At 42.2% G+C, this 15,019-nt stretch overlaps 1 protein-coding gene across 5 annotated transcripts in view; it reads left to right on the top strand.

The window, feature by feature from the left end:
- arhgef37 (Rho guanine nucleotide exchange factor (GEF) 37) overlaps positions 1-15,019 on the top strand; it is a 37,958-nt gene that overhangs the window by 6,126 nt on the left and 16,813 nt on the right. For all 5 annotated transcript variants that reach the window (XM_079670663.1, XM_079670665.1, XM_079670664.1 and 2 more), the window contains 5 exons: positions 1,720-2,126; positions 6,579-6,702; positions 10,675-10,822; positions 11,559-11,758; positions 13,089-13,219. In XM_079670663.1, coding sequence (XP_079526789.1) covers positions 1,731-2,126; positions 6,579-6,702; positions 10,675-10,822; positions 11,559-11,758; positions 13,089-13,219 — 999 coding nt within the window. In that variant the 5' untranslated portion in view covers positions 1,720-1,730. The remainder of the gene's footprint in view (positions 1-1,719; positions 2,127-6,578; positions 6,703-10,674; positions 10,823-11,558; positions 11,759-13,088; positions 13,220-15,019) is intronic.

Raw genomic sequence — 15,019 nt, 5'->3', positions numbered from 1 at the left:
GTGAATACAGTGTGTAAACAAAGCTTTAACATCTGCAGCACAGCTGGGTGTGTGTGTGTGTGGCTGTGAGATCTTGATATGTGGTGGATGGTACGAGTTCACTTCGGATGAACCTTTCAATCAGGAATGTTATCAGACTGAATTCTGGGAATTGTTATGTCATCTCGTACATTTTCCTTTGCATCTAATCTTCACGGCCGACTGTAGCCTATGTTCTCCACTCTTTAATTCTTCTTTGAGATGTTGAAATTCTAGTATTGTTTACTTCTACTCTTTCATTTCTACCATCATGCATTGTGTTGTTTTGTTGTTTTTTATGCTGCAACGCAAACATGTCCCAAATTAGGATGAATAAAGTCCCTCTCATCCGGTTGAGTTTTCCATCTGGTCCCCTCTAACATCTGACCCCGTGCAGCCTGGTTGCCTTTCACACTGATCAGATCAATAATAGGGAAACCTTATACCTTCTGAAGATGGCTGGGCTTTCAAGCTTCAAACTAGTGTCAAATAAAAGCTAGACGGGTTCATTTCCCTCCATGTGTTTCCTTAACCTGTGAATAGCTAGGTTATTCATGTAAACAAACATGAGACAGTCTTAACAATCTACTCTTCAACTTTTTAACGCGGTTTTAATTCTATTTTGAGATGTTTAAACTCTAGTATTGTTTATTTCTACTCTTTCATTTCTACTTATGTGAAATGCCTTGTTTTGTTGTTTTTTATGCTGCTGCTACGCAAACATTTCACAAATTAGGATCAATAAAGTACCTCTTATCTTATCCGGCTTAATTTGAATTCAAACATTTGACACCGTGCAGCAGCTGCAGTGGTTGCCTTTCGCACTGAGGGGAATCAGTTTTAGGGTAACCTTATACCTTCTGAAGATGGCTGGGCTTTGCAGCTTCAAACTAGTTTCAAATGAACGGGTTCATTTTCATCCATGCGTTTCCTTAAAGGTCTCCTGTCATACAAAATGCACTTTGTGATGTCTTTTAAACATGACTATGTGTCCCCGGTGTGTCCCCATGTGTCCCCGGTATATCCCCTGTGTGTCCCCGGTGTGTCCTGTGTGTCCCGGTGTGTCCCCTTGTGTGTCCCCGGTGTCTCAGTGTGTCCCCGGTGTGTTCCTCGTGTGTCCCCGGTGTGTCCCTCGTGTGTCTCCGGTGTGTCCCCGGTGTGTCCCTGTGTGTCAGGAGACTCTCAAAGTGTCAGGAAATAAACCCCTCTCTCTTCTCCTCCGTACCCACATCTCTAAAAACGGGGGAACAACGGAGTTGATCCAGATTTGCTGCGTCATGACGACATTACTAAAATGTGGGCGGGCTTTACACCCACGGTCCAATCAGAAACGTTACTGTCAGAAACAATGAGACGTGTTCTGGATGTGATATGGTCTGTGTTTACATTAGCATGCTAACACTCAGAGCTAACCTGTACTGGAGAGAGTCTGTGTGAAGAAGCAGGAAATCAAAAGGAAGTCACCTTGTGGTAAACCTGAGAGAGAGAAAGAGTTTGAGCTCCATGCTGTTTCAGAGAGAACCCTTGAGTGATCTGTTTGGTATTTTGAGCAAAACACTTCAGAGACATGTTTTTTATCTGAGACCTATAATACACGCCTGACGGTAGTACGATGGGAGACCTTTAAACTGTAAATACCAAAGTTATTATTGTAAACGAACACGAGAGAGATGCTTAACAATCAGTGTTTCTCTCTCACAGTGATCGACATCATGGAGGTTCCCAGGAGGCCTCAGCCCTCCTCCTTCACTCTTCCTCTCCCTAAACCATCCTCCTCTTCCTCTGCAACGATGAAGGAGAAGGACAGAGACGAGACCTTCAGCTCGGAGGAGGACGCCAACGTCTTTTTGGACGAAACGAACACTTCCACACATGTAAGACTTTCCTCTCAGGACAGTTTCTCAGACGAGGGGAAGAAGAAGAACACAGAGGAGGAGGAAGAGGAGGAGAAGATGAAGAAGACGTTGGAGGAGGAAGCAGCAGATAAAGAGAGGGCGGCTCAGAGGCAGCTATTGGCCGTCGAGGAGCTCGTCCAATCAGAGAGGAACTACCTCCGTCTGCTGCAGGTCAGCACGGTGACCATCAGGAGCAACCTCAACAAGCTACAGGTACTCTTTTTATTACACTGATAACATACATAGCACATTTCCCCCATTTTGTCTAGGCTCCACTGGCTGCCCGTTCATTTGAGGATTCATTTTAAAACTCTTTTATTTACTTTTAAAGCCCTCAATGGCCCCGCCCTACCTCTCTGAGCTGTTACACAGCTACACGCCCACTCGCACTCTCAGGTCAGCTGATCAGTTGCCCCTGAAGGTGCCAAAAACAAAGTCTAAGCGCAGAGGGGACCGTACTTTCTCTGCTGCCGCCCCTAACCTGTGGAACGACCTGCCCTCGCTCATCAGACAGGCTCCCACACTGTCTGCTTTTAAATCCCGTCTTAAAACCCACCTCTTCTCCTTAGCATTCGGAAACAAGCAGATTGTTGCTTTTATTTGCTTTTAGTGGTCTATTGTTTTAATTTTATGGCTGTTATTTATTTTTAAATTATTAAGTTTATTCTGGTTTGTTTTTTGTTTGTATCTTGTATTTTAAATGTATTTATATTATGTTGTGTGAGCTTATCTCTCTGTACAGCACTTTGGTCTGAAGGTTTTAAAGTGCTATATAAATAAAGTTGGATTCGATACATCAGGGCTTCAATACATCATAGTATTAGATATAGGGGGGGGGGCTGTGGCTCAGTGGGTAGTGTGCTGGACTTCGAATCAGGGGATAGTAAGTTCAAGTCCCACTACAGTCAGCATGTCGTTGTGTCCCTGAGACACTTCACATCAAAGTGCTCCTGTGGGGATTCTCCACAGTATTGAGTATGTAAGTCACTTTGGATAAAAACGTCTAACAAGTGGCATGTCATGTGATGTCATACTGTACACTAGGGGTGGGGGAAATAATCGATACAGCATAGTATCGCGATACTTTGCGTGGCGATATTGTATCGATACACGGACGCCAAGTATTGATATTTTACTATATAAACTAATCGTATTGCAAATCCAAATGACCTGGGCAAAGCCACCATCAAATCCTGAGCGAACTAAGAAAATAACTCAATCATCACCTGCTTCCTGTGCAAAGACCTGCGTCCAATCAGCGCTGTGGAAACCGAAGGGTTTTGTCACATGTTAAAGAAACTGGAACCCAATATATCATGCAATCACATATATCAATATAGTATCGCGATAGCATCGTATCGTGGCTTAAGTATCGCGATAGCATCGTATTGTGGCTTAAGTATCGCGATAGCATCGTATCGTGGCTTAAGTATCGCGATAGCATCGTATCGTGGCTCAAGTATCGCGATAGCATCGTACCGTGGCTCAAGTATCGCGATAGCATCGTACCGTGGCTCAAGTATCGCGATAGCATCGTATCGTGGCTTAAGTATCGCGATAGCATCGTATAGTGGCTCAAGTATCGCGATAGCATCGTATCATGGCTTAAGTATCGTGATAGCATCGTACCGTGGCTCAAGTATCGCGATAGCATCGTATCGTGGCTTAAGTATCGAGATAGCGTCGTATCATGGCTTAAGTATCGCGGTAGCATCGTATCGTGGCTTAAGTATCGCGATAGCTTCGTATTGTGGCTTAAGTATCGCGATAGCGTCGTATCATGACTTAAGTATCGCGATAGCATTGTACCGTAGCTCAAGTATCGCGATAGCATCATATCATGGCTTAAGTATCGCGATAGCGGCGCATCGTGGCTTAAGTATCGCGATTGCGCCGTATTGTGGCTTAAGTATCGCGATAGCGTCACATCGTGGCTTAAGTATCGCGATAGCGCCGTATCGCAGCTTAAGTATCGCGATATTATCGTATCATGGCTTAAGTATCGCGATAGCGCGTCGTATCGTGGCTTAATTATCGCGATAGCGTCGTATCGTGGCTTAAGTATCGTGATAGCATCGTATCATGGCTTAAGTATCGCGATAGCATCATATTGTGGCTTAAGTATCGCGATAGCGTCGTATCGTGGGGATCCTGGTGATTCCCACCCCTTCTGTATAGAATAGTATATATGAGTACGTGTGAACTTCCTCAGCTAGTCTAGAGCTTTCAGACGAACAAAGTGAGTGGTTAAATATCTTGCGTATTTCTCAGAGGGTGAACAGGTGTGTTTGGGGGAAACTACAGCTTCTACAGGTTGTAAATACTTTAAACACATCATAAAGTGTCTCTCCTGGGACATGTCTCCATGCTCTAATGTTCCAAAAGCTCTTTATTGTTCTCATACTGCCTGTGCTGCATCACCTCTTCTCACCCTCTGTCTGAAACCAGAGCCAAGTCTGCTCTGATTGGTTAGCTGGCCGGCTCTGTTGTGATTGGTCTACCCAGCTTAGAGACATCCCGCCCCTTAGCCTATCACGTACAATGTGTTGGAGCACTAGCCAATCCATTTTAGAGCTTGCTTGGTTCTTTTTTCAGATTTGTTTTATTTATTGTTGTTTGTAGCTTTTCATTACCTCTGATTGCTTCTGGATTATCAGTAAGGAAACGAGTCCCCGTGAAACATAATGGAGTCAGGATGAGCATGGAGACGATACCACCGCAGGGAGTGGTGGATGGAGGGAAGAGGGATGAGTAGATAACAGAAAGGAGGACAGGAGATGATCTGCTAAAGGAAGCAGATCAACTCGGGAAGAGAGGATCAGTTAATAAGAGACACATTACATGGAGACGTGTCTGCAAGGGACATGACAGATGCAGTCTAAATGTTATTAGAGACATGGGGATCGTGATGTAATGAACGGAGGACAATGGGAGAAAGTGATGGACGAGAGAGAAGGCAACATGTGGATGAATGGAGTTTCTGTGAGAGTACAACGGTCTGTTTATCTCCTGAGGCAGGGCTCGCGTTGTTCAGACTCTGCTTAGAAAACAATGGAGCCAAACAGAACGGGCACATCGGCCCTCTTCTGCTTCTTGGTGGTTTTCCCTTTGTGTGTTCTCAGGTCAGATAAGAAGTACGTTATTGATCCCAATTTGGGAAATGTTCTCGTTGCAGCAGCAGAAAAAGACATTTATATATATCATATATACAGTATATTTTTGTTTTTTTGTTGTTTTTTATCGACCATTTTACTCCGTAGCACTTTGAGTTTTGTTTACTCAAATGAAAAGTGTGCTTATGAATAAAATGTATTATTATTATTATATAGGTTTTAGTGCATGTCAATGATCTGCTAAGGCTAAAATCTGGAACATAGTGACATCACTATATACGGAACACTCACACTCCTATTGGCTAGCGCTCCAACACATTAGCTGTGTCCCAATTCAGCGGCCGCATCCTCCTGAGGATGCATTCGGAGACCGCATACGTCACTTCCGCCAAACGAAGGCTGTCCCAATTCAAAAAAAAGACAAGACTCCTCCGAATGCGGCCCACAAATGCAGCCTTCTTTCCCCAGATTTAGAGGATACATCTGATGTACACTCCGCGGTGTACCATATCCCAGGATGCAACGGGTGACGGTGACGAACGAGTTTAAAAAAAAATATATGGCTTGTAACGTCCCATCAACGGCTACAACGGTTTCAGCTGGATTCGTTTTTAAATGTTCTCACCCAAATAGTAAACGACATGAAAGAAAAGTAAACCTATTTAATTTGTGTATTTAAATATACGGGCAATTGGAGATGTCTTCTTTATATTACATACATAAAATAATATGAAGTGAAAATATTTCTAAACCCTGTTTGGTTTTCATATTGTTGGGATTCATTATAAAGCTAATTTATTTATTTAACTGCTTTTGTTATACAAATCTTACTGCAACAATTTTGTTTTGAGAGGGAGGAAGGAGCGCACTGCGCAATTTATCCAGATGCGAGGGAGGGGGCCTGTTGTGACCTCGGGAAAATAATTTAAACATATTATATAACACCAAAATAAGTACAGCTAGATCTGACTCCATATTGAACATTTTTGAAAACAGTTTTGAAAACAGTTTGAAAATATTTTGCCTAGTGTCAGAAATTATTACCGGCACTTGTGACTGCAGCTGGTTGCTAGGTGACGGGGGCGGCAAAATGTAGGGGTAACTGCCGGTGACGTACAAGGACATGCTCCGTAGACCGTCTCATTTCGGGTCCTCCGCGGGCTCAGGAGGACCCAGCCTCTGAATTGGGACACAGCTACTGTACGTGATAGGCTAAGGAGGCGGGACATCTCTAAGCGGTTGACCAATCTCAACTTCACCAAAAACAAAAGAAATACAGCAGAATAAGTCCTTTGATATCGCAGAGTAAAAACTAATAAGGAGTTAGGGTATTTTAACGAAATGTTTGGCCCTCTTGGTCAGATGTTGGTAGACTTTCAGTATGTAATTAGGGACACCTAATACTACACAGTAATGGTTGCGGTAATGTGGTTTCTTTTCATATATGAAGCCGCCTATAATGAGTGATAACAGTGTTCATTTACACTCTGCCCCTTCTTTTATTCAGCCCGTTACATATACTGTAAATCGTCTTCATCTTTCTGCTCCACAGCCTCCTCCGGCCGGTCTGGACAACATGTTCCTGTTCATCGAGGAGGTGATGGACGTCTCCAGCCGTCTGCTCGGCCTGATGGACCAGAAAAAGCCTGAAGACCCTCTGTACCTGCAGAGCCTCTGTAAGACACTCACATATACACACCTGAAGCACACTCAGAGCCTCTGTAAGACACTCACATATACACACCTGAAGCACACTCAGAGCCTCTGTAAGACACTCACATATACACACCTGAAGCACACTCAGAGCCTCTGTAAGAACATCACATATACACACCTGAAGCACACTCAGACCCTCTGTAAGACACTCACATATACACACCTGAAGCACACTCAGACCCTCTGTAAGACACTCACATATACACACCTGAAGCACACTCAGAGCCTCTGTAAGACACTCACATATACACACCTGAAGCACACTCAGACCCTCTGTAAGACACTCACATATACACACCTGAAGCACACTCAGAGCCTCTGTAAGACACTCACATATACACACCTGAAGCACACTCAGACCCTCTGTAAGAACATCACATATACACACCTGAAGCACACTCAGACCCTCTGTAAGACACTCACATATACACACCTGAAGCACACTCAGAGCCTCTGTAAGAACATCACATATACACACCTGAAGCACACTCAGAGCCTCTGTAAGACACTCACATATACACACCTGAAGCACACTCAGACCCTCTGTAAGACACTCACATATACACACCTGAAGCACACTCAGACCCTCTGTAAGACACTCACATATACACACCTGAAGCACACTCAGAGCCTCTGTAAGAACATCACATATGCACACCTGAAGCACACTCAGAGCCTCTGTAAGACACTCACATATCCACACCTGAAGCACACTCAGACCCTCTGTAAGACAGTCACATATGCACACCTGAAGCACACTCAGACCCTCTGTAAGACACTCACATATACACACCTGAAGCACACTCAGACCCTCTTTAAGACCATCACATATCCACACCTGAAGCACACTCAGACCCTCTGTAAGAACATCACATATCCACACCTGAAGCACACTCAGAGCCTCTGTAAGAACATCACATATACACACCTGAAGCACACTCAGACCCTCTGTAAGACACTCACATATACACACCTGAAGCAGAATCAGACCCTCTGTAAGACACTCACATATACACACCTGAAGCACACTCAGACCCTCTGTAAGACACTCAGATATACACACCTGAAGCACAATCAGAGCCTCTGTAAGACACTCACACATACACACCTGAAGCACACTCAGACCCTCTGTAAGACACTCACACATACACACCTGAAGCACACTCAGAGCCTCTGTAAGACACTCACATATACACACCTGAAGCACACTCAGACCCTCTGTAAGACACTCACATATACACACCTGAAGCACACTCAGACCCTCTGTAAGAACATCACATATACACACCTGAAGCACACTCAGACCCTCTGTAAGACACTCACATATACACACCTGAAGCACACTCAGAGCCTCTGTAAGACACTCACATATACACACCTGAAGCACACTCAGAGCCTCTGTAAGACACTCACATATACACACCTGAAGCACACTCAGACCCTCTGTAAGACACTCACATATACACACCTGAAGCACACTCAGACCATCTGTAAGACACTCACATATACACAGCTGAAGCACACTCAGACCCTCTGTAAGAAACTCACATATACACACCTGAAGCACACTCAGACCCTCTGTAAGACACTCACATATACACACCTGAAGCATACTCAGACCCTCTGTAAGACACTCACATATACACACCTGAAGCACACTCAGACCCTCTGTAAGACACTCACATATACACACCTGAAGCACACTCAGACCCTCTGTAAGACACTCACATATACACACCTGAAGCACACTCAGACCCTCTGTAAGACACTCACATATACACACCTGAAGCACACTCAGAGCCTCTGTAAGACACTCACATATACACACCTGAAGCACACTCAGAGCCTCTGTAAGACACTCACATATACACACCTGAAGCACACTCAGACCCTCTGTAAGACACTCACATATACACACCTGAAGCACACTCAGAGCCTCTGTAAGACACTCACATATACACACCTGAAGCACACTCAGACCCTCTGTAAGACACTCACAAATACACTCCTGAAGCACACTCAGACCCTCTGTAAGACACTCACATATACACACCTGAAGCACACTCAGACCCTCTGTAAGAAACTCACATATACACACCTGAAGCACACTCAGACCCTCTGTAAGAAACTCACATATACACACCTGAAGCACACTCAGAGCCTCTGTAAGACACTCACATATACACACCTGAAGCACACTCAGACCCTCTGTAAGACACTCACATATACACACCTGAAGCACACTCAGACTAACACTGAAACACATGAGCCGGACAGACAGAAAACAAAAAATATGAACATTTATAAAAAGTCAGATTTTTTTCAAAAAAGTGAGCATTTTTCAAAAAAGTGAGCATTTCTTTAAAAGTGATCATTTCTGAAAAAAGTGAGCATTTTAAAAAAAAAAGTCAGATTTCTGTTGTTTTTTGGAAATAAGTAAAAAGTCAGAAATAAAAAAAAAGGTTTCATTTCCGAGGAAAATTTGAGAATTTCGAGAGAAGAAAACGAAACTGATAAAAAATAAGATTTTTTTTTTTTTTTATAAATTCGATAAATAATATAATAATAATAATAATAATAATAATAATAATAATAATAATAAAATCGAAATTTGGGAAATAGTCAGAATCTTGAGAAAAAAGTTGAGAATTTTGATTTTAAAAAAAGAATCAGGATTCTGAGAATGTTTAAAGGACGTGATCCTGGCCACGTGTAAAAAACAAAACAAAAGGTCCCATAAAGCAGATTCAGGCAGTATAGAAGAGATAACATCTTTTACAACAAACACTACACGCTCTTTTTAGGGTTTTAATAACATCGTCATCCACAGCTCTCAGCACAGTTTCCTTTATATCCTGATGACTGAATCCTGCTGCTTGTAACTGTTGCTCCTATTCTGGGATCAGTTGCTTTGACAACACTCGTTGACAGGAAACAAAACGTCTTTCACACTTCCTGCCGGTTTCCACATGTGAGTGATAATCTGGAGGAGTCCACACTCACAGTCCGAGGTCTCTGCATGAGGGGTTAAGACTTTGATGCAAACTCACAGGAGTGTATTAGAGACGTCTGCAATGAATCCTATTTTAACATCAGAGAAACGGGTCAAAGTCAAACTTGAAAAATGTCAGAATTTTATACAAAGTCAAAACAAATTCAAAAAAATTCAAAACATTTTCAAAAAAGTCAGAATTTATTCTAAAAAAAGTCAGATGTTTTAAAAGCAGTTAGAAATATTTAAAAAATCTGATTTTTACACACAAATCCAGAAGTTTTACGAAAAAAGTCAGAATTTTTACCCAAAAAGTCAAAATTAAAAAAAAGACAGAATTTAAAAAAAAAAAAAAAAGTCAAATTTGTTCAAATTTTTTTTTTTTTTAAAACAGTTTGAAATATGTAGTCAGATCATCAACATACCCGACTTTCAGAAAATCTTTATGCACTTTTTAAATGAAATAAAACCCCTTTTCAACCACGGGGCGCTGGCACTCTGTACAAAGAAGAATAAAGCCTAGGTTCAACAGACGCTGTGTTGAAGCGAAAGAGGACCCTTTCTTAAAATGAACACAAACACATTTGATTTGAGTCTATATTCTTCTCTTAAATGTAACAAAAGTCTTGTTTTCCATTCGAGGGTGCAGAAACCAAAATAAATACTGACAATTAAACTGAATTTGAGGAAAACTAAACGTATTTTCCTTTCAAATACAGTCCCAAATACTGTAGGTTGAGCTTCTTCGGATGAGATATTATCAGATTTGCATAGATAACTTGATTACAAGAAGACAACAGCTAATTATAACGAACTCTGTTGGCATTTTAGCGTTAACTTTTTATTGCAATCATTATAAAAAACCAAAACTGAATTATATTTCCTCTTAATGATGTTTTTTGCTTGTGTTTTAAAGTGAGTGTTTGTCCCCTCTCTGCAGGTGAGTCGTTCCTCAGCCTGTCTGCAGACATCGAGGCGTCTTATAAAGAATACCTGTCCAACTACTCTAACGTCACGGTGCTGGAGAACAGCTACAAGCAGAAAGAGATGCTGTGGGACGACATCGTGAGAGTCATCAAGGCCTCGGCGTACGTTAATCTGATTTTGATACGACTAGTTAGTCAAAGAAATCTCTGCTTTGTCTCAAAATATGGATTTAAATTGATTGTATTGACTTTAAAATAATCGGATTGCTTCCAGGGAGAAAAGATGGTGCTACGTATCTTTTAAATGACGGGAGGAATGATCGAGGTTTACTGTAACGCTCCAGCCCTCTGTCTTTACACCGCTTTGAGATCCAGGAGAAGTGCTTTTTAGTGTCTTAAAAAATGAATATCCCAAAACTACTCCGCAGTGTTTACTGACGTAGAAAACACATTTCTTAAATTGACCGGACTTCTTACGGCGGATTGATACGACTGCACATAGTCACCTAGTCAGAGCGTCGGTCCTTAGCTATGGTGTGCGAGCAAAAAAAGAGCCACATTGACCAATCAGAATCGAGTATTCGTCCAAGCAGGGTAACGACTGCACCTCAAACCTAAAACAACCTAACATGTAAAAGTCCACTGTGTTTTCAGCTGTCCACAGCTGACGTTAAATTACCCGGACTTCTTTCTGCGGATTGATATGACTGCACATAGTCCCTTGATCAAAGCGTCCTCCTTAGAATGTCCAAATTGACCAATCGGCATCGAGCATTCAACTAAACCGTGCAATAACCGCATCTTCTTGCTGTTCCTAAAAGTATTCCTCTGTGTTTTCAGACGGATATAAACTGATCTTTGATTTCCATTTCTTCCTTTCTTCCTCTCCTCTCTTCAGGCCGGAGGTGAACGCCACGTCTCTGACTTTCTTCCTGGTGATGCCGGTCCAGAGGATCGCCCGATACCCTCTGCTCCTGCAGACCATCCAGAAGCACACGGACAGACAGCACCCTGCGTACGCCCTGCTGGAGCACACCGCGCACACCTCCATCGCTCTCAACTGCCGCATCAACGAGTACAAGCGCTTCAGGGAAGTCGGTGAGGAAACGCTGGCTCTACTTTTTATTTCTTTACATAATGTATCAAAAGAAAGAGTACCGTACTCACTGTGGAGTAAAAGTGCCTTTATGTGGTTTCTACCTGTGGTTTATACCCATGGTCTATACCCGTGGTTTATACCCGTGGTTTATACCCGTGGTCTATACCCGTGGTTTATACCCGTGGTTTATACCCGTGGTTTATACCCGTGGTCTATACCCGTGGTTTATACCCGTGGTTTATACCTGTGGTTTATACCCGTGGTTTATACCCGTGGTTTATACCTGTGGTTTATACCCGTGGTTTATACCTGTGACAGTACTAGGTCATTCTCACAATTAGATTTTTTCTTAGAATTTGCCTTTTTTTCATAATTTGACATTTTTTTTCTTTCATAATTTGACTTTTTCTTATATTTGGACTTTTTCTCTGAATTTGAATTTTTCATTAGAATTTCCAATTTTTTCATAATTTCAATTTTTTCCCCAGAAAGTTGACTTTTTTTCCTTCATTTCACTTTTTCCTTATAATTTCACATTTGTCCAACATTTCACATTTTTTCAGAAATGTTACTTTTTACTGAGAATTTCAATTTTTTTCATAATTTAATTTTTTTCCCCAGAAATTTCAATTTTTTTCTCCGTATTTTACTTTTTCCACAATTTCACATTTTATTATGATTTCGAATGATGGTCTTTTCCATCTGTTTTTACCCATTAAATAACACAAGTTGTATCTCTTATTTTTCCATAGTTGTGCTGCTGTGATTATAGAATCAGAATAGGCTAAGTAGGCTAACACACAGTACACACTGCTTTGCACTATAACATAAACTCAGTATAATATACAGATATACATATAAGTTGTAAGAGAAGGATCAAAATAGTACAGTGAACACATATCAGAATACAGCTTATTAGATTTTAAAGTGGACGGCTGTGCAGATTTTGAAAGAGGTAATGTTCTACAGAAAAGTGAAAAAGTGAAGGGCAGCGTTCACAGAATTAAACAAGATGTTGGTCACATTATGAATGTAACGCATAAAGAGAACTTCAAGCAACGTTGTTTTATTTAAAAACCTCCCCTTTTATAGGACTGCTCATCATCATCATCTTCATCATCATCATCAATTTGATTTATCAGCGCACTTTTTATTTGAGTAAACTGAAAGTGCTACAGAGTAAAATGGTAGAAACAAAACAACAATTTTTTTTTTTTTTTAATAAAGTAAACAACAGAATAAAAACAGTGACGTTTAGGCCGACATGGCAACAGCATATATATATGTGTGTATCTGTGCTCCACATGAACTCTCCTTGTTTCTGTTCAGCCGACAAATACAAGAAGACCGAGACTCTGAGCATGAAGGACAAGATGAACCGACTGAACACGCACAGCATCGCCAAGAAGACGGCCCGGCTGAGCCAGCAGATCAAACACGAGACGGGGATCAAACCCAAGGTACGACATCAGTGTCTGCATGCTGGGAGCTGTTAGTGGACATCAGAGCTGTAGATACACAGCACCGTTCATACAGCACGGGCAGCTCGAAGCGATTTACAACAAGTTAAAGATAAACAACAAGAAACTCCCCTCAGATGTTAAAGACACTTCTTTTAGATCAGCTTTTTATTAGCAACCCCCCACTTCAAATGTTCTTTTAATCTTAATCTTTTTCTTTCTGTTGTCCCTAAACTGTATGTTCCCTTTGTTTTATGCGGTTCCAGCACCGACTCAGTTGTCTCAGCTCGTGTCTCCTAACCTGTTAACATGTTATGTTTCGCTGCACGTACCTTTCAAAGTTCTTAACAAATAATCTGAGTGGGATTTCTTGTTGTTTGTTTCTAACTTGTCATTTCGTAAAGCACTTTGAGCTGCACCTGCTGTATGAAAAGTGGACGCCCATCTGACCTTTGAGGCTCACATTAGACAGCTGTGCAAGAACTCCTTTTATCACCTCAGGAACATCGCCAAGCTCCGCCCCACCCTCACTCTGTCTGACGCCGAAAAGCTAGTCCACGCCTTTGTCTCCTCCAGGCTGGACTATTAAGAACAGCGCTGCTAGAGTCCTGATGAGGGTCCGCACATACGATCACACCACCCCCATCCTTAAATCACTACACTGGCTCCCCGTGGAGCTGAGGATCGAATTCAAGGTCTCCGTCCTCACCCACCAGTGTGTCCATGGAACTGCCCCTCCCTACCTCAAGGAACTCCTTACCCCCCATACCTCCCTGCGGACCACCCGCTCCAACAACTCCAACCTCCTCAAACCCCCCGGGACTAAGCTCCGTACTGTGGGAGACCCGGGCTTCTGCTCGGCTACCCCTAGTCTGTGGAACGCTCTCCCCGACCACATGAGAGCACCACAGACCGTGGAGGCCTTTCAAAAAGCCTTTCCCTAGACCTCTTATTTATTTATTTATTTATTTATTAACCCCCTTTTATTTCATTTTATTTGTATTGTTTGTTTTTATTGCTTTTTATTCATTTGACCGTGTTGTGTAATGTTTGTATACTGGTCATGCTCACTGCTTGTAGCACTTCGGGATTTGAAGTCAAATATGAAGTGCTTATAAATGAAACCCATTATTATTATTATTAAAACCTTTACAGATACATTCAGCAAAATATAACATTTGAACAGGTTGAGGCTAACCAAGGAGGTGAAAGGTAGGACAATACAAATAAAATACAATCATGATTTATCTCAGAAAGATGAGACACAAGACGACTGAGTCGATGCAGTAATTAAAAACCCTATCAAACAAAGTGAACATGTACAGTGGGTACAACAGAAAGAAAAAAGATAATAGTATTAACATCCCCTCTGTTTCAGCCCGGAGTCTTTCTACTTTTGCTGAAGTCCTTCTTCCACCTCTATTATGAATCACAGATGCAACACTTCCGTATTCCTCCGTCTGAAGAACCTCTGAGATAGACTTCTGTTCCTCAGATACCTCATTCACACCAACGGTGTTTCAGGGCCGGTTCGGAGCTGGAGCTTGAAAAGCACCGGGTTTTCCTGTTCACACCGCAGCGGAGCGGCCTCTTAGCTCCGGAATCCGGTTCGTTTCAAGCACCAAAAAATTGTCCGGCAAAAGCACCACATACGTCGAGGCGGGGGCGGGGGCAGGGGCAGGGGCGGGATCAACTCCTGTTTTATCCAGTTTGTACACAACGATGGAGAAACTTAACAAGCAGCAGTGGTCCACTGAAGAGACCAGCTACCTACTGGGGATCTGGTTTTCTGAAGAGGTA

The sequence above is a fragment of the Notothenia rossii genome (genome assembly GCF_949606895.1).
Source record: "Notothenia rossii genome assembly, chromosome: 3".
Classification (NCBI taxonomy): Eukaryota; Metazoa; Chordata; class Actinopteri; order Perciformes; family Nototheniidae; genus Notothenia; species Notothenia rossii.
This window is presented reverse-complemented; position numbering and strand designations above follow the sequence as displayed.